Source organism: Vipera ursinii, assembly GCF_947247035.1.
Source record: "Vipera ursinii genome assembly, chromosome: 2".
Taxonomy (NCBI): Eukaryota; Metazoa; Chordata; class Lepidosauria; order Squamata; family Viperidae; genus Vipera; species Vipera ursinii.
The window spans coordinates 133,107,151-133,127,389 of NC_139513.1; the positions used below are offsets into that span (position 1 = coordinate 133,107,151).

The 20,239-nt window shown below is 36.5% G+C and overlaps 1 protein-coding gene across 1 annotated transcript in view; it reads right to left on the reverse strand.

Moving 5' to 3' along the window:
• LOC310634880 (ABC-type organic anion transporter ABCA8-like) overlaps window positions 1–20,239 on the reverse strand; it is a 71,506-nt gene that overhangs the window by 36,103 nt on the left and 15,164 nt on the right. Inside the window, exons 10-19 of the mRNA XM_083353418.1 lie at window positions 19,311–19,421; window positions 18,307–18,482; window positions 15,570–15,689; window positions 15,010–15,148; window positions 14,249–14,339; window positions 12,521–12,660; window positions 10,948–11,067; window positions 10,134–10,317; window positions 8,603–8,766; window positions 6,970–7,097 (exon numbers count right to left, since the gene is read on the reverse strand). Coding sequence (XP_083209544.1) covers window positions 6,970–7,097; window positions 8,603–8,766; window positions 10,134–10,317; window positions 10,948–11,067; window positions 12,521–12,660; window positions 14,249–14,339; window positions 15,010–15,148; window positions 15,570–15,689; window positions 18,307–18,482; window positions 19,311–19,421 — 1,373 coding nt within the window. The remainder of the gene's footprint in view (window positions 1–6,969; window positions 7,098–8,602; window positions 8,767–10,133; window positions 10,318–10,947; window positions 11,068–12,520; window positions 12,661–14,248; window positions 14,340–15,009; window positions 15,149–15,569; window positions 15,690–18,306; window positions 18,483–19,310; window positions 19,422–20,239) is intronic.

A 20,239-nucleotide genomic window follows, 5' to 3' on the forward strand; every position in this document is an offset into this window, starting at 1 on the left:
AGTGGGAGGAGCGAAACCGAAGAGAGTGCAGGTGATTTTGGAAGAGGCGCTCCAAAAGCTTCAGGTCGCAAAAGATGGCGACAAAGCTTCTAACTTGGAATGTTAATGGATTAAATTCCCCGCATAAGAGAAAGAAAGTATTTCAATATCTAAAACAATTTAAAAATGATGTTATTTGCTTACAGGAAATGCATATTCGATCAGTTGATCAAAAGTATTTGATAAACTTTAGGCTGGGCACACAGTTTATTGCCTCCGCTCCTGACAAGAAAAATGGAGTTGTTATTTACGTTAAGAATACTTTAACAGCTAGTTTAATTGAAACAGATAAACAAGGAAGATATGTTATAATTGAACTATTAATAGGAGGCAAGAAAATACTTTTGGTTGGATTATATGCTCCTAATCAACAGCAAGGAGAATTTTATAAATTACTACATAGCAAGATCATTCAGTGGGATTACAAATCTTGTATTTTTATGGGAGATTGGAATGGAGTTTTGGATGTACAAATGGACAAAAAAGGCCTTTTTAGAAGTACACCAAGTCATGCTAGATTGCCTAAATCTTTTTTTGAGATGAAGGACAACTTGGAATTGAGAGATGTTTGGAGAGAAAGAAACTTGCAAGAAAAACTTTACTTTTTTCTCCGATAGGCATCAATCTTTAACCAGGATTGATTTTGTACTAATTACCAATGATTTTTTTTCTAGGATTAAGAAGATTAAGATATGTCCAAGAATTATATCAGATCATAGTCCAGTATGGTTGGAAATAGAAAAAGATAATGGAGACAGACGGTCTTGGCGACTAAATGAAAATTTGTTTAGATATCAAGATATTATTATTATTATTATTATTATTATTATTATTATTATTATTATTATTATTATTATTAAAATGTGGAAGAGTGTAAAAAACAGATGAAAGAATTTTTTAATCAGAAAGTTGGTTTTTCGATAACTGATGGAAATTTGGTAAAACAAATTAGAGATCAAGGTCAAGCACATATAAGAAGGATATATAATGCATTGATAGAAATTGACTCAGAAATGGAACTTGTTAAAGATTGTACGATAAAGTGGGCCCAGAACTTTCAGGAGGTTATAACAATGGATACTTGGGAAAAGATTTGGGTTAGAAACGTAAAATTTACACAGGCCCAAAACTTAAGAGAGAATTTTTATAAAATGTTTTATAGGTGGCACTTAGACCCAAAAAAATTAGCAAGTATGTATCTGAACTGCCAGCCTAAATGTTGGAGGTGTGGTTGTGAGGATGCAACGTATTTTCACATATGGTGGACTTGTGAAAAAGTCAAAGCTTTTTGGATTAAAATTTGGTGGAACATGCAAAAGATATTTAAGAAAAAGATAAGGTTTTCTCCGCAGTTGTTTTTGTTGGGTATTATTACAGATTTTACTGTTATAGATACTAAATTGATATTGAATTTAATCACGGCAGCAAGACTTTTAGTAGTGCAATATTGGAAGAAGGAGGAACTGCCTACTATAGAAGAGTGGACTTTGAAAGTTTCTAATTTGGCGGAAATGGCAAAGATTTCAGCATATTTGAAAGAACAATCACAACAGAGATATATTGTGGAATGGAGAAGATGGATCGAATATATTCAGAATAAATATGGGACTAAAAAGTTTCATTTAGCATTTGAATAAGTAGTGGTTTTATATGATGTATTATTAGTTATTTGTTTATTTGTTAGTAATAGAGTTATGTTTATGGAGAGTTAAAGTGCGATAGAATTTAATGCTTTATTTTTGTTGTTAGCATATTTTAGCTTAAGTTTGTAAGTTTATACCCTGTATTCAGCTCTGGGAAGTCGGGGAGGGGGGAGGGGGGAGGGGACGGGGAGGGAGTTCTTTTTTTCTATTAAAAAATGTACTGTAAAACTTTTCAATTAAAAAAAAAGTTAAAATAAAATAAATTAAATTAGCCCTAATAAGTAAAACACATTCTAAAAGTTTAAAATTTAAAAATTTAAAATCCCAATCCCTCAGTCCAGGCCGGCAAGCTCAAATAACCAAGTTTTCAGGTTGCGATGAAAGGAGCGAAGGTTGGACTGGTGGGACAATACTGGAAGAAGGATAGTTTGCCTACTTTAGAAGAATGGGTACTTAAAGTATCGAATCTTGCAGAAATGTCTAAGATTTCTGCTTATTTGAAGGATCATTCACAAGAAAGATATATTTCAGTTTGGAGAAGATGGATAGATTATATTCAGAATAAATTTGGGACTAAAAAGTTCCACTTAGCTTATGAGTAGATTTTAGAGGGATATTGTTATTAATTTTAGTATTAGTATTGATTATATTTTTGTTTAAGTTATTATTATTATGTTTTTAATAATTTGAATGTATCTATGTTAAAGGGGAGTTAAAGCACATTATGAATTTGGTTAATTTTATAATGGATAATTTTAGTTAGAATATGATTATTATATCTATAACCCTGTATTCAGCTCTGGGAAGTGGGGGGGGGAAGGGGGATGGTTTGGAGTGGGTGGTTTTTGGGGATATGTATTGTAAAAATTTTTTTAAAAACTCTTTAATAAAAAAAAGAAAGGAGCAAAGGTCGGGAGCCATCTGGAGCTCAACAGGGAGTTGGTTCCATAGGGCAGGTGTGCCCACAGAGAATCTCTCCCCCTGGGGGCCACCAGTTGGCATTCCCTGACTGACGGCACCCTGAGGAGGCCCTCTCTGTGGGAGTGCACAGGACAATGGGAGGTTGACGCCGGCAGAAGGTGCTCCCATAAATAATCCGGACCCATGCCATTTAGGGCTTTATAGGTCATCACCAGCACCTTGAATCTCACCCGGAAGACAACTGGAAGCCCATGCAGCTTGTGGAGCAGAGGTGTTACATGGGAGTATCGGGAGACCCCCATCACAACTCACGCAGCCGCATTCTGCACCAGTTGGAGCCTCCGAGTGGACTTCAAGGGCAGCCCCATGTAGAGAGCATTTCAGTAATCAATCCGAGAGGTCACGAGCACATGAGTGACTGTACGTAGGGCATCTCGGTCCAAATAGGGCCGCAACTGGTGCACCAGGCAAATCTGGGCAAAAGCCCCCTGGTCACAGCTCCTATATGATCTTCTAAACTGAGCTGTGAGTCAAGGAGGACACCCAAGTTGCAAGCCCTATCTACAGGGGGTAACACCTCACCATTAAAGCAGCATGGAAAAGATGGGGGTAAGATTCCTCTCTTACACCTTAATCTTCTTCTTTTCACCTAAATAAGCTGCTAAGTACCTTCCCCTCTGTGGAGAGGGAGGTGGGAATTCAACCCTCCCTTCAAACAAGCGGCAAGTAAGCTCAGGGGTGGTTTTTTTCTTTAAATGTTGAAAAAAGAAATGGACTAAAAGAAAAGAACTTTCAAAGCGCTTGGGGGACACCCAGTGGCTAAACCTGAAATTGCAATCTGATTTTCTTGTTTAAAAAAAATTAAGAAAACATTTAAGAAAAATAAGATAAGACTAACCTTAAACACCAGATGTAAAACTCCACCATGGAAGAGTTTCAAAAACAAATCTATGCTATGTGGGAAATATCCTACCAAACCTATCAGTTCCTTTCTGCAGCTGGTGATGAAATAAGAGCTTTTGGAAAAAAATAGAAAGTATCTCGAAGAAACAAACTCAAATTGTGACTACAACCAATATTTTATTGGGATAGAACAGAAGAATCAAATACATTGGCAGAAGAACTAACTACTCAACAAACACAGATTTTCGAAGACAAAAATGAGAAACAGATGGAACAAAATTTATTCAGCCCAGTGCAACTATATCAAGAGGCGAAAATAATGAGAAGATTTGGTGTTGTTAACAGACCCCCCAATCCTTCAAAAATGGAGACTGGAGGGCTACTTAAATATGATACAACAATACAAGAATGCTTTGATGACCCTGAGGCAAAGAAGCGAAAAATGACATAGCAAAGGAAGAAAGCAAGAATAAGATTGAAGAAATATGGACATACTTAAGAGGCCTGAAATAGATAACATCAAAATAGATAGGATTGTACTTGGATTATGAGAGATTGCTTTGATGAGTAGATAAAAATATTGACTAATTAAAAAAAAACAAAAACAAAATACAGATGTATGAATACTAACATTGAAATACTGAATTCTTTAAATGAAATGGATTAAGATGTATATATGTTAAGAATGATACAATGTAATTAATATACTTGGATGTAGTAGCATGAAAGGACATGTTAAATGTTGAAACAGAGAAATTTTGATTAATTTTCAATATGTGGAAATTATAAATGAGAAATAAGAATATTATATTGTCCTCCTCCTCTTCCTCCTCCCTGCAATTGGTATTCTAATGACTACCATTCTCATATTGTACTACTAACTTGTCGATATGAAAATGAGATAAATAAGAAGTGTATTTACATTACTAGGTATTGGAGAAAACTGTGTAAAGGGAAAGGAGGTTATTTACAAATATGAAAATGAGAAACTTTAAATGTTTAATATTAATATTAATGCAAAATTAAAACCAGAAAACTATATAAGGTGCTTTGATATCTTAAAAATGGAATGTTAAAATATAAAATATACTAAGGTATTGATAAATATAAAAAAACTATTAAATGACTGATGGATAGCAATGAGAAGTATATTAATTTAGATAAGAGATAATATGTATTAAAGGAAATCAGAGAGAGGGAATATTAGTTACAACAACTTGGAGATCTGTAATAATATGTATTTGTCTGAAATGGAACTATTGTAACCCAGACACCACGTTGCTTTTTAAAGATATTATTGTAATAGTGGAAAATTAATAAAATAAATAAATAAATGAAAGAATTGAAATCTACCACATAACAGGCTTCTTTGTATCTCTACCAGGAGTAGGCAACCTTGGTTCTTTTATGACTCATGGACTTCAACTCCCAGAATTCCTGAGCCAGCATAGTCCATGAGTCATAAAAGTGCCGAGGTTGCCTACCCCTGATCTATACAATGCTACTAGAAATGCTGTATACTTTTGATGAGAAGGTATTATGTTTTTAGCATGTCTTCTTAATAGCTGTTTTACTTAAAAATATGCAAGCAAAGCAGAATACAGGAAAATGTTTTCCTTCAAGTAAACAATATATTTACAAAGCTAGGATCTAATTTCCAGAGAGCATTCAGGAATATCACCAATCCCCAGTTTCAGTTTAAGTCCATATAGAAATACCTCTTATCAAATTCAAATGGCAAATCTATCTTCAAATAATTTGTGACCCCCCCCCTTGAAGATATTAAATTCCCTTTGTTATTAAATTCCAAAGAGATTTCCATCTATCAAAATATAACATATTTTTATGGAAAGTAGTAAATTATAACATAGTTAGCATAGGGAATGCTAGTTTCATGCCGTGGGGTATTTTGCAGGGCTATAATTATTTAACTAAGGGACGCGGTGGCTCAGTGGGTTAGGACACTGAGCTTGTCGATCAGAAGGTCGGCAGTTTGGCGGGTTGAATCCCGAGTGCCGCGTAGCAGAGTGAGTGCCTGTTACTCGTCCCAGCTTCTGCCAACCTAGCAGTTCGAAAGCACGTAAAAATGCAAGTAGAAAAATAGGGACCACTACAGTGGGAAGGTAACAGCGTTCCGTGCGCCTTTGGCGTCTAGTCATGCCAGCCACATGACCACGGAGACGTCCTCGGACAAGCGCTGGCTCTTCGGCTTTGAAACGGAGATGAGCACCGGCCCCTAGAGTCGGAAACGACTAGCACGCATGTGTGGGGGAACCTTTACCTTTTTAATTATTTAACTTGTTGGATTTTCCCCATTTATCAGCCTTTCTCATTCAGATTCAATAGGGCAGTCTTTTGCTTTCCAAATGCTGATCTCTATAAGGCCCATAAATGTTATCACCAATGTTATGTTTTGCTTTGGAATTTATTTTTAAGGAGTAAAGAACAAAAAACACAACTGAACTATCAGGGAAGGATTTCAAAACCCTCTTCAAAGAATAGTAACAGCAACATCAGCAGGAGCAGGAACGGAGCAGAATAGAACAACAGAACAGAACAGAATAGAATAATAGGGCTAGATGGGACCATGGAAGTCTTATAATCCAACTCCTTGCTCATGGCAGGAGACCTTACATCATCCTGGACAAATGGTTGTCCAGTCTTTTCTTAAAAACCTCCAGCAATGGAGCATCCACAACTCTAGGAGGCAAGCTGTTCCATTAGTTAATTGTTCTCACTGTCAGGAAATTTCTCTTTAGTTCCAGGTCGGATCTCTCTTTAGCAAGCTTCCATCCACTGCTTCTTGTCCTACCCTCAAAACTCTGGAGAATAGGTTGGTCCCCTATCACCCCTAATTCTTCTCTTTCTTAACTAGACATACGTAGTTCCCTTAACCTTAACTATCTCTTATTCTGCAGAGCCCTTATCATCTTAGTTGTCCTTTTCTGCACTCTTTCTAGGGTCCCAGCATCTTTTTTCTATCATGGTGACCTGAATTGGACACAGTATTCCAAGTGTGGCCTCACTAGTGCAGTATAGAGCGGCACTAATTTTGTGATGTTGATGCTATATATCTGTCTGCTAATTCAGCCTAGGATGTATTGGCTTTTCTGGCAGCTGCAGCACACCGCAGGCTCATACTTAACTGATGGTCCACTAGGTGACCTAGATCCCTCTCACAGTTACTGCTGTTGAGCCAGGTACTCCCGATGCTATATCTGTGTATTTGATTTTTCCTGCCTAGGTTCAGGACCTTATCTTTTTGAAGGTACGCAACATTTGACTACTTCACCTATTCTGTTTTGGATTTGGGGTCCATTTTAGATTATAGATGAAGAAGTAGTCTTTTTTTTCTTTTCTGTTGCTATGACTCCACTGAATTAGCACATTGTTCATCTCTTCAGACAGTTATATTAGATTCCTTGGTCCATTCTCAAAAAGGAAGAAAAGAACTTATAATTACCTTGTTTTCAAGGTCTACTTTTATGGCCCCATTGTGAACCAGTTGGTCACTGACTATGTTACCAGAGATGACATCCATCAGGATGTTTTGACTCTTCAGTGCCTGGACAAAATTATCTATTTTTGCACCTAAAAAGAAAAAAAAGATAATATGAATCTGCAGGATAAATAAAGAAGCATCTAAACAACGAACAATACAGAATTTAAATGAAATTATTGATTAGGATGAGAAACTATGGTCTCCAAAAATTGCTGAATGAAATTTCTCAGCCAGTGTAATCCCCCTTAATAAAGCTTATATAAAGGTATAATTCTTACACACTGACTTTAAGATAATATAATTCAGCAGGTATTGTCTCTAGGAACTTAAAAGTGCCAAGAGTGCCAATCATTATAAGAAGATCTAACTCTTTAGAAGGAACAATTTTAGAGAGGTTTTCTAGTTGTTATTCAATTGGCCATACTGCTTAATACAATATTTTACGAATGATATATGCTGGTTTCCAAATGCCTTTTAAGAATAAGAGAGATTGCACAATTTGCTGATTGAATTAACACTCCATTGCAGTATACCCATTTTCTGCCCCTTTTTATTTTTATTTGTCTTTTATAAACCAGCACTAAGGGGAGAGATTCCCAATTTGAAACTCATAAATCTTGGTGCTTACTCACTGTAGATATTTTAAGCCAACAAGCTGCTGATTTCTAAATTGCTAAAGCATGGTTGAAATGGTGCTGGCTCAACATGTGTCCTAGCTCAGCAAATGAATGAGTGAGGATTGGGAGGGGATCTCCTCTTAGATTTATCGTACTGTACCTGAGCTAACTTTGTGCGATATTTCAGGTATCTTCTTGAAGTTTCAGTGTGCAACTCAACTTTTTTTCCACCTAGTCCCCTCTTTGTCTTTTTGTCCTTTTGTCTCTTTGGCTGGTAGAAAGGGGTAGGATTTCCTAGCATAAAACGCTTGTGTTTCATCCTGATTTTCTTCAGTCAGATCACTTTAAAATAAGACGGTGCCCAAAGTTCTTAAAACTGGCATTATTTAGCAATACATTTGAAAAGAGATAGTTCCGCCTAGAATTCTGCTCTGGCTTTCTGAAGCTAGCTATAAAGAATCAGTAAGGCACAAACTGTCTCACAAATCTCTGACTTTATTCTTCAGCAGAATTAAGTTCAGCTCAGTGGGTTAGGACGCTGAGCTTGTCAATCAGATGGTCGGCAGTATGGCGGGTCGAATCCCGAGTGCCGTGTAACAGAGTGAGTGCCTGTTACTCGGCCCAGCTTCTGCCAACCTAGCAGTTCGAAAGCATGTAAAAGTGCAAGTAGAAAAATAGGGACCACTACGGTGGGAAGGTAACAGCGTTCTGTGCGCCTCTGGCATCTCGTCATGCTGGCCACATGACCACGGAGATGTCCTCGGACAAGTGCTGGCTCTTCGGCTTTGAAACAGAGATGAGCACTGGCTCCTAGAGTTGGAAACGACTAGCATGCATGTGCGAACCTTTACCTTTACCTTTTATGTCCAGGAGAGACTTCTCAAGCCAATTTAGGAGCCAACAGAATTAACCCCGATTAGGAATATTGTAAAACTATCTGAATGTTAAATGCAATGTCTCAAATTCTGTATTCTTACCTGTATTATTAAGGACCAGAAGTCCTGATGTCCTTCCGAAAAACTCTTTCCCTGGCTCAAAATAAAGCCTAGGATGAATCTCTTCATACTGAAGATTCATCCAAACAGAGTAACTGATCATTTGGATAATAGAAGGTGCTAACATAGCTCCAGTAAGTAGCAGCCTAGGATAATGAAATATTAAGCATAGTAGAAAAGTGATGTTTGAACAATTTTATTTTTAAAATTAGGCATTATAGAGCAGAAGCATTTGATAATTAATGAAGTGTGTTATCAAAATTTTTGAAGGATTGAAGAGCAACTTCAGTCTTCCATACAGACTATTTATACCAAAGTTTTAAAATGTTTTTAAGAAGCAAAGTAGCTTTGTGGAAGTAGAAATGAAAGTATAAGTTTCCTACTGGTTGAGATCTCCCTTCTGTGCTCTGCATATAGAAACGTTCAGGAAGCAGTAATTACAGTAATTCTAAAAATTTCTTTGATCAAACCTATTCACACTTCAGTAGTCTCCAGGGGAAACCCATTGACTGAATATTCTATTCATAATTAAGTACAGGTAGTCCTTGACTTAACAATCACAACTGAGCCCAAAATGTATGTTGTTAAGTGAGACATCTGTTAAGTGAGCTTTGCCCCATTTTACGACCTTTCTTGCCACAGCTGTTAAATGAGTCATAGCAGTTGTTAAATTAGTTACACTTTTGTTAAGTGAATCTGGTTTAGCCATCGACTTTGCTTGTCAGAAGGACATAAAAGGTGACCACATGATCTTGAGTCTGTTGCCAACTATCTGAATTTGATCACATGACCATGGTGATGCTGCAATGATTGCAAGTGTGAAAAATGGTCCTAAGTCACTTTTTTCAGTGATGTAACTTTGAACACTCACCAAATGAACTGTTGTAAGTCAAGGACTACCTGTATCTATATAATAAATGCTATATTTTCAAAATCTCAAAATGGTATTGTCTACCCAAGTGCTCCTATGGCATTTTGGAGATTTTGAAGTTATTTTATATCAACACAAAATTTACTCTTCTAAATTGAAAAACAAAAAGAGAAACAACCAACAGATGGCATGGATGGGAATTGATCTGTTGTCATGGAAAGATTGAATGATGAAGCTATTGAAATTTCTGATTTTGGCAGAACTGAATGATCTTGTCTCAATCTGGATTTGCTTTAAATGGTTTTCTTCCCTGACAAGCAAGAAGAAGCAATAGAAATATGCCAGCTCTAGCTGGGGTAAAATAAGTGCTGCCATAGTTTGGAAATATGGCAAGGGGATGAAGCAGCTGAAATCACTGAATTAATGTCCCCTACTTATCAATGTTCTTTTTCTACGCTTGGAGGGAGAAATGTGAAATATCATTATGTTCTCTTGGACTTTGTTCCTAAGCACTGTATAAAATCTGTTTTTTCCTCAGCTTATTCAAGTTTAATGGAGGCAAATTTACTCTATAATCACAGCCTATGATCTTGACTTCTTGCATTAAAGATAAAATTAATAATTTTTTTAAAAGGCACTCACAAGGTTCCCCAGATTTTGCTCTCTCTCTTGAGGTTTAGAAAGTGCATTCTTGCAATGGCATAAACTTGTTGTCTCCAGAGCTCTGTGCCTTTCATGGTCACCTTTCCCGTGTCTGAGAGCAAAAGCTGATCCTGTTCCATTTCATCCTTTCCTGCCGCTTCCCATCCATGAAGGATTCCAAAATCTAAAACCATTTTGAAAGCCAAAAACAGTATCTTTATTTCAGCTGAAGGAAAATCTTGTTTATCCATGTTTGCTCTTTCCTCTTGTCAAGTCCTATTCTTCCTATTGGCTACAAATTCTGTTACCAAAAGATCAGCCTAGCACAGGGATGTCAAACTCAATTTCATTGAGGGCTACATCAGCATTGCGGTTGCCCTCAGGGGGCCGGGTGGGTATGGCTAGGGTGGGCGTGGCCTACTGGGTGGGCGTGGCTAGAGTGCATATGGCCTACTGGGTGGGCATGGCCAGCTCTACATCGTTCGCATCAAGGGTGCCTATGGGGGCCTGGGCAGGAGTGGGACAGATCTGAGGGTCTCTGGCAGAAGGAGGGTCTCTGGGCCATGGCCAAGGCAGTGGGGGCTGTTCCTTCACTGTTTCCAGGATGGCTTCACAGGCCACATGAAACCACTTCGCGGGCCAGATCTGGCCCCCGGGCCTTGTGCTTGACATGTCTGGCCTAGCACCTTCCCTTGGGTCTTTAGAAATGATAGAAGAAAACAATGAAAATCCCGCCCCATAGTTATCACTCCAAACAGACAGTTTTCTCAGCAGGAAGACTGAAAATAATACAATATTGAAAACAATACTTTACCTTCTTCCTTCATGTTTTCATTTCCTTCTAGCTTCAAGAAGACATCTTCCAGAGTCGTCATGGTAACTCCATAATTAATGAGTCCTAGGTCTGCCTGATGATCCATATCACAGAATAAATCTACATGTTGAGCAAGGGAAAACACATACCAAATATATATATCCTTTCAACTTAAAGGAAGGACACAAATACCCATTGGAATTTTGTGAAATTTCACTTAATTGAAAGAAAGTTACATTTTAGGTGAACTGTTCTTAAGGTTTGCTTTTAATTTTTTACCTCCTCACCATCTCAGAAACATAAAAACAATCTGATGAAGGCAAAGTTCATTTTAGAACTTTGGTTTATTTCACTCTATCTACAGAATCATTTTTTTTAAAAAAATACTATTCTTTATGTTTACAAAGGAACTGTAAACGAAAAGATAACTTTGTAACCTGAAAAACTAGAAATAACTACAAGAAGGACAGTTTTTCCCAGGACAGAAAACGAGATGAAAAATATAAAGAAAGTTTTTACTAATTAATGGAGAATAATATTATGTGATCATCTAAAAAGCAGCCTAATTTAATAAGAGGTATGCTGCTTAATTTAGCACAGAAAGTAATTTCATTAAAGTTTAGGGTTAAATGGACATTAGGTAATATTCTGGCATTTAAAAAAGAAAAGCCATTGAAATCATGGTATTATTTAATATATTCATTGCCTCTAAAGCAAATTTATATTATTAGATCACTAAAAACAGTACAGTATTTGGAAGACATGTATTAATTTAAACTGAGCCAGGGATGGAATACATTTTATTCCCTTTGAAAATTCAATTCAAGTCAATTCGCTCTATTTTTCTATTGCTTTCTTATACTGTTAGGGAATTTGTCATTATCTTTATTAGAGAGTATATGTTATCTATCTATCTATCTATCTATCTATCTATCTATCTATCTATCAATCAATCTATCTATCTATCTATCTGTATATGTGTGTGTGTGTGTATATATATATATATATATATATATATATATATATATATATATATATATATATATAATAGTGAAATAAAATATTGTTATTTGAAACAAAAGTATAAATTGATAAAAGAGCAAAAATATACTCTAACCACAAAAATTAAGTTGAATTTCACCACATATTATAAATTAAATGGATGGTTACTTACAACAATTTGCATTGCAATATGGGCGAGAACCTTTTATTTTCATTGGTCTTATTAATCAATCTTAGAATTGTGATCTCTCCATTTTACTGTCATTTAGTGATGACTTTTGTCTGTGAAAGATGTGTCTTATATTCTCTTTATTACAGAGTAGTTGATTAAATTATTTGGTTCTCTGTTTTCATGTGGTTAATCATATAAAATGTTAATTATAAACTTGAATTTTAAATGGTTTTTATTATGTTTTAATCTGTATGCTGCCCAAAAGAAGATTTGGTAGAAAATAATATTAAACAACCTTCCTCTGTTGTCCAGGAAAGCATGGTTCATATGACTTCAACTGTTAGGGTTCTTTAGGAAACAGCAGTTAAATTCATTTTATTTATAGAGCTTGAAAATTACCTGAAAATTTATCCACATTTTGTAAGGGCAGGGTATAGCTCAGCTCATTTTCATGTTGTCCTGATTTTTTTGCAGCAGGGATGTGATGTTTGACCAGTGATGTTATTCTCTCAAAGTTACAAAACTCATTTGTATGCATCCTATTCATATTAAACAACACTTTAGGTCAACAGCAATTCAGAATATTCAATGAATCCTTCCAACTAAAAACCAGATTTCAACTTATCTCATGCATCATAAACTTCCATAAAGCGACTTAGTGCTTAGTACTAGAGCTGACTTGCTACAATTAAAACAATTTTTAAATAAAATAGGCTGTATCCTAGCTTACAATTGCCTCACTAATGCACTTCCCTTCATATTTAATTAAAAAGATAGCATACATGTAAAAAAAAACTTTCCTTTCAAATGCATCTTTAAGCCAGATTTGATTGGGGTATATGTGATAACTTCCTCAAGACATTTGGGAAATATGAAAGTAGAACATTAAATGTATTTTAATAATTTCACCTTGAAGGTAGGGTATGTTAAAGTATATTTATATCGGAATTCAAAAATACTGGATTCTTAAAAGTGTTTTTGAATGGATCAAACTTTTCCTGTCCATGCCCTTTCTGCCATTCATACCGTTATATTCCTGAGCTGCCTTTTTTCCAGTATAGAGCGCTTTACATTATAGCCAAATCTTACAGCGAAGCTCAACACAGAGAAACATAGTTTCCCTCTTCTACACTCTTTCCAAATTAGTATTAAAAGTGCAAACATCACTACTTGGTCTGGCTTATCCAGGGCTTTTTTTCTCATAGAATGCTCAGAACGGAGAGTTCCGGCACCTTTTATGGATGGAACTTTGTAGGGTAGGCAAGGCGGGTTGTATGACATGTGTGAGTTCTGCCACCTTTTTCTTTTACAAAAAAAGCACTGGGCTTATCTAGTCTGTCTGATGACACAGTGGCAACATCAATTGGCATCCTTAAGCAAGTAGACGTTTGGTCTGTTGTTCTACAATAGACTTAGTTTTCAGATATCAGCTTTTCTGACATAATTTCAAGGAAAGCCAGTGGTTAAGTTGTTGGGTGGGATAGAACTATATCCTCCTTGAATTTTGGAAGCTTACTAGATAACTTCAGGCCAGTCACTAATCTTCCTGTTTTGGTGAAATGAAAGAAGGAATGCTTTGTAGGCCACACTAAACCCATGAAGGAAAGATGGGCAATAAAGCTATCAAATAAATAAGCAAAACAGTTTTGTTCCTCAATCAAATTGAGCAGCTCTTTTTCTAATTCTTGCCTTTGTGAGGCACCTTCTGCACATTTCTGCCCACATTCAATTTATATGGTTAGCAGGAACTCCAAAGTGCCTTTTTCAAATCTGCTTCTCAAGTCTCTTTATCTTTCTTACTGTTCAAGCACACAGTGAAGTTTTCCCACAAATGTTAAATATATTTATTATTTCACTATTTTTATTCTTTATATGGTGTTATATTGGGTAGTTTTATTTGTTGCTTTTTAAATGTTACTTTTCTCCAGTATTGAGATTCATTATTTTTTTCATTTAGCTAAATTGCCTCTCAAGTGTCTGTATTTCAAAACGGAAAAGCAAGGTGTAAACCTGAAAAGAACAAATGAAGGACCGAAAGATTGGATTAAATATTCCAGCACAGAATTAACATTGAGCTTTTAAACTACAATGACAAATACACCCATAACACTGTCATATTAATAATACCTTAAATGATAGCCAATGCCCCATTTTTTCTTCAAGAACAAAGATGAACCAACACACTGCAGCCTCCCATGTGAGATAATAGCTTTCCGGTCTAGAGAAACAGCAAACAAAAATTTATCTCATTTGATAATAAGAAGTTCTATTTGCCAAATTCAAACTATTAAACATATATTTGTTGGGGATTTAGTGGAATCAATGCAGTAAATAAAGCACTGGCTTGGTATAAAATATTCATAGTGACTAGCATATGAATTAGACCTAATTCTTACCGACATAAGAAAGGAGCAAGCTAAAAGTAAAGTAGGCATGTCAGCATGAGCCTTTAAGGTAGGATGAGCCAACAGTGGCTAGAACAGTAACTTTTACATATCTACATCCAGATGTTTTTATTTGGAATTTCACTGAGATGGTAGAGGGAATAGAATCATAGGGGTGGAAGGGACTTTGGAGGTCTTCTAGTACTTTTTGAGTTGAATCCATATGAGGGGGATGGGCAGTAATAAACAAACAAACAAACAAACAAATATTACAATCCTGAAATTGACAGGAGAAGCAGACTGATGTGTAGTAATACATGTGACTGGATTTAAGAAGTTACATGGATCAGCTGCCTTAGTGTAATTCAATAAAAGACCTTTCTGATAGATGGGGACAGAAGGAGAAATCATGGTATTTGAAGAAATAAATTTACAATAAGTACTGTTTCTATAGTTTCTCTTTGTTCCTACATTCTAATCTGCTTCAGTATGAGGTCTGCTCACCAGAAAGGATATCAGCTTCATCCATGAAATTGGTAGTGAATAAAATGACTCGATCTGCTTTGCGTTCATTCAGGAGAGACCACACTTGGTGTCTAGAATATGGATCCAATCCAGCAGTTGGCTCATCTAATAATAATACCTACAGCAGGCATTTGATTGCATATCTTAATTCAACGCATTAAAACATTAGCACATAGCATTCATTGTTGATGTCCAATTTCTCATTTATGAAGACACAAGAATGTTGCAAAATTGTATACCTTTTGAAATAACATTTAGATTATTTTTTTTATAATAGAAAATAATGTTATTAAAATTATTGCAAATGTCACTTCACTTGCTAAAGTCAAGAAAATTAGGAAAGGGTTGAGAAGCTAAAGCTGAAAGAAAGGAAAACCATATCAGAATTAGGGATTTCCACGATTACTATCTATGCAATCATCAGTAAGGAGGAAAGCACTACATTCATAAAAAAACATACTTAATGATGTACGTACTATGAGTCTTTTTTAATTAATAGTGGATTTATTTATTTATTTATTTTATTTTATTAAATTTACCTGTGGTTCCCCTAAAAATGTAATCCCAAGAGATAATTTTCGTTTTTGTCCACCACTTAAATGATTAGCTTGGGTGTTTTGAATGGCCTTGATGTCCAAGAGCGTCAACAAATTTTCAACCTATAAAATATATAAATTGCAATTATTTTGCACTTCTTACCTAGAAGTCCAATCTCTTAACTGAATGAAAGAAATGGACAGGCAGTCCATATATTTTATATACTTAGTTCTTTTTTTTATTTAAAAGTTTTACAAAATTTTTAATAATAACCCCCCCTCCCCATCAACCCTCCCCCCTCCCCTTCCCCCCCGGACTTCCCAAAGCAGAATACAGCGTATTACATATAGCAATCTTATGCAAACATATACTAAATATCTATTACAACGTTAACAAACCTTCCAAACCTTAAAAAACATCAGATTTGATTTTAATATGGTAATTTTTATTCAAATGCTTATGACATGCAGGTGCTTAGTAGGAAAACTGTCACTTATAAACATAAGGCTGTTTGTCATCAAACATGTAAACATAAAACAGTGCAAGTGGATTAAACAACAACAACAACAACAACAACAACAATAATAATAATAATAATAATAATAATAATAATAATAATAAGTAGTAGTAGTAGTAGTAGTAGTAGTAGTAGTAGTTGGAGGGGACCTTGGAGGTCATCTAGTCCAACCCCCTGCTCAGGCAGGAAACCCTATACCATTTTAGACAAATGGCTGTCCAGTCTCTTCTTAAAAACTTCCAGTGTTGGAGCATTCACCACTTCTGGAGGCAGGTTATTCCACTGGTTAATTGTTCTAACTGTCAGGAAGTTTCTCCTTAGTTCTAGGTTGCTTCTCTCCTTGATTAGTTTCCATCCATTACTTCTTGTCCTGCTTTCAGGTGCTTTGGAGAATAGCTTGACTCCCTCTTCTTTGTGGCAGCCCCTGATTCCAGAAACCATTCCCTATTTTCCTAATTCACTTTTTCACTTTTCCTAATTCACTCTAAAGCTTTCCCTGCGCAGAGCCTTAAGTAACACAAGCTGCCTGCAATTAGTGCAGGTTCGCATCCCACCAGGCTCAAGGTTGACTCAGCTTTCCATCCTTCCGAGGTAGGTAAAATGAGGACCCAGATTGTTGGAGGCAATAAACTGACTTTGTAATAATGCTGCTTGGGGGGGGGTGAAAGCCCTAATAAACAGGCATATACACAGAATGAAGGCTATTGCTAAGCACATTGATTTGTGCTTTAAATTGTAAGCCACCCTGGGTCTTCAGAGAAGGGCAGGATATAAATGGGATTTTTTTTTAAAAAAGACCAAATGGGAGATCCGCTCCAGGTTTTCCAGTCAGCCTGCCCAGTTCCTGAGTCAAATGTGTCCTTAGAGCTAAGCCGCTGCTCTGGCTGCTGGCTTCTCCACCTGCCTTTCAAGTTGGGATATACTACAGCTGCTCTTCAACTTTAGAAGAAAAGACGCCCAGACCCCAGCCTGTAAAAAATTACAGACTGCAGCTTCTTCTCCAATTGGTCCTGCTTTCCCTGCGCAGACTAAATGGGAGATCCGCTCCAGGTTTTCCAGCCAGCCCTGTCCCTAAATTTTCAGCACCCAGCGTATAAGAAGACCCCTGACTTTTGAGAAGATTTTCATGGGTTAAAAAGTAGTCTTATACGCCGGAAACTATGGTAGCTTGGATGTTTTCAGTTGTATTGATCTCCCAACAGGTAAGTAATATTTCATTGTAAATCAATATCAAGCACTGAAAGTTGAATCTTTTGTACTTGTTTAGGCAAACCGTATTCCTAAACTTTACATGGCCATAGTTTGTTCATCCTTTTCCTGAAGAAGCCAAATTATATTCTACTAAATTTTTGCACTTCAGAGTTCTTTTGGTTTCTTTTCGAAGGTTTTTTAAAAAGCTTTGGTTTATTCATCTTATGTTCATTGCTGTGGAAATGGCAGTCTTCTTATCAACTGGCTAACAAACCCTGATCCAATTGGCAGAGCAATGGCCTATTACAGGATATATATATATTTTCAAATAGTGCTTTGTGGAATTTGGGGTGGTAAACAAATTTTAAAAGTTTTAAATATCAAGAGGAAATGAGCAAGCATGGGAAAAATCAGACGAACATTGTAGTTTAAAGAGATTTAGATACTTTTGTATAAGTAAAAGACAATGGGAGTATTTTTTAAAAAAATACTACAAGATTTATGACAGCCAGTAAATATAACAGTAAATATAACAGCCAGAAAAATGGTTTTTAAAAATGAGCAGTTAAGCAATTAAGTGTAGGAGCAGACGAGGCTGAGCCTGAGGGAGGGGCCAAATACATCATAAGTCACAAGTCCCTGTGCACCTGCAAGAGAACTAGGTCCAGCCCACCTTGGATGCCTTCTTTATCTCCCGCTCATTTCTCTTGACCGTTAGTTGGTCAGATACTTGTAGAGAGCTTAAGCTTGCAATAAATGTTTATACTCATTTGAACTGCCTGAATCTCCTGATTTTCCCAGCGCTTGACATTAATCTGGTTATCAATACATTTGTCCTACTGGTTCCAAAGCATAAGTGAAGTTTTCTAAAATGGACTGGCTAAATACAATCAGAGGAGAATAATGTTATCAAATCTAAAGGAGAGGTGTCCTACAATGGAAGAAGCTTAAAAGGGAAAAGTGTAGAACCTAACCACCTGTGCAACACAAATCTTTGTGGGACAACACAATATAACTTAATCCATTATTACCTCTTTTTCTACAGCATTGGATGGTATCCCTTTTATTTTAGCAAACGTCTTTAGGTTTTCTTTCACTGTTAAAAATTCAAACTGAATATTGAATTGTGGACAGATAGCACTTATTTCCCAAATCTTTTCCATGTCTTCCTTTTCACATATATTGTACTTGAATATGGATGCAAAACCTGTAAGCATTAGCAAAAAAAAATCACATAGAGAATTTTCCAATTAAACAGGCTGCTATTACTTTAGGATATGATGAATTAAAAGGCTGCTTTGCAAATGGGCCTTTCTGTTGTTTATCCAATTTATTATAATATATGCGGTGGCTCAGTGGGTTAGGATGCTGAGCTTGTCGATCAGAAGGTCGGCAGTTTGGCGGGTCGAATTCTGAGTGCCGCGTAACAGAGTGAGCGCCTGTTACTCGTCCCAGCTTCTGCCAATCTAGCAGTTCAAAAGCACGTAAAAATGCAAGTAGAAAAATAGGGACCGCTACGGTGGGAAGGTAACAGTGTTCCGTGCGCCTTTGGCGTCTAGTCATGCCGGCCACATGACCACGGAGACGTCCTCGGACAAGCGCTGGTTCTTCGGCTTTGAAACGGAGATGAGCACCGGCCCCTAGAGTTGGAAACGACTAGCATGCATGTGTGGGGGAACCTTTACCTTTACCTTTTTATGCTATTAATGACTGTCTTCCTAAGGCTAGCTTTAACCTTATTATTAAAGGGGATTGTAGCCCCCCAAAAAACAGGGGCTGATCTGTACTACAGTCTGGGGGCTCTCCAGGATACAATGGAGAGGAAAAGCTTTCTCCAGCTTTCCTGGGGATGATGATACTTCACTAGAGAACAACAGCAGAAAGGGGCTATTATGGTGTTTTCCCGAGATACCATTGTGAAAAACGGGAAATGGGACCAGATTGGACCTGATCAGATCCAACAGGGCTGCACTTTTCTAAATCTACTTTGAGATTGGGCTGGCATTTGAATTCATTTTAAAGTTTTGATTCTTACCACCAGATGGTTTGGAAAGTCCACTGAGAATGTTTAGCAATGTAGTTTTTCCAGATGTGCTATGACCAAGTATTGCAGTAATCTGACCTTCGTAAATATCCAAGGACAATCCTAATATATAAAGAAGTCAGGTTTGCTGTATAAATTAAATGATACATTGAGGCCTCTAACAGAAAAAATCATTCTGGCTTTGTTCACATACAACTGTGGCAGTACCCCAATATTAAGAATCCATGTTGTTCTTGGCAAAGCAGCTAAACCTGAGGGACTATGAGGGACAAGAAACAAGTCACAGAGCAGTACAAAAGAATCTTGTTTTAGATCTTTGAGTCCTCCATTGATTTATTTTAGGCTGTGCAGTTCCTCTTCTGATTAGTGGGATCTTAAAACATTTTTCAGTTGCGTACAATTATCCTGTTCTGTTAATCAGTTCTAAAACCAAATGTTTTCCTGAAACTTATTCTTACATGACAGGATGTTAGTTCTTTTCTCCGTCCATCCTAAATTTGAATTCATTGTTTTGCATTTTACAAGTAAAGCACCTAGTAGTTCTTCACATTTTTTATCCTGAATTTTATAATTGTTACTGACTCTAGTGCCAGTTATTTTTTTTCCTTTTTGCTGGCACTCATGTGGCCAGTTTTCTCCAGGACTTCCTATCAGGATAGGGGAGGAAATTAAAAATCAAGTTGCCTTTCCTTTTTCAACCAGTGTCCAGGAAGCTGATGGAGAATGTGGAGATGAAGGTGTAAAAGCCCTGGAGATTGGTCAGAAAGATGACCTTTGAAAGTTACTTAAATGTAATTCTTAAATTTAAAGCATCTCAGGAATCTTCCTATAGAAGAAGGAGAGCAGAAATGCCTGTGTTAGGTTCTACCTTTTCACGTGAGTCAGACAATCATGTCAATTTACTGTATTGCTGGCATTTT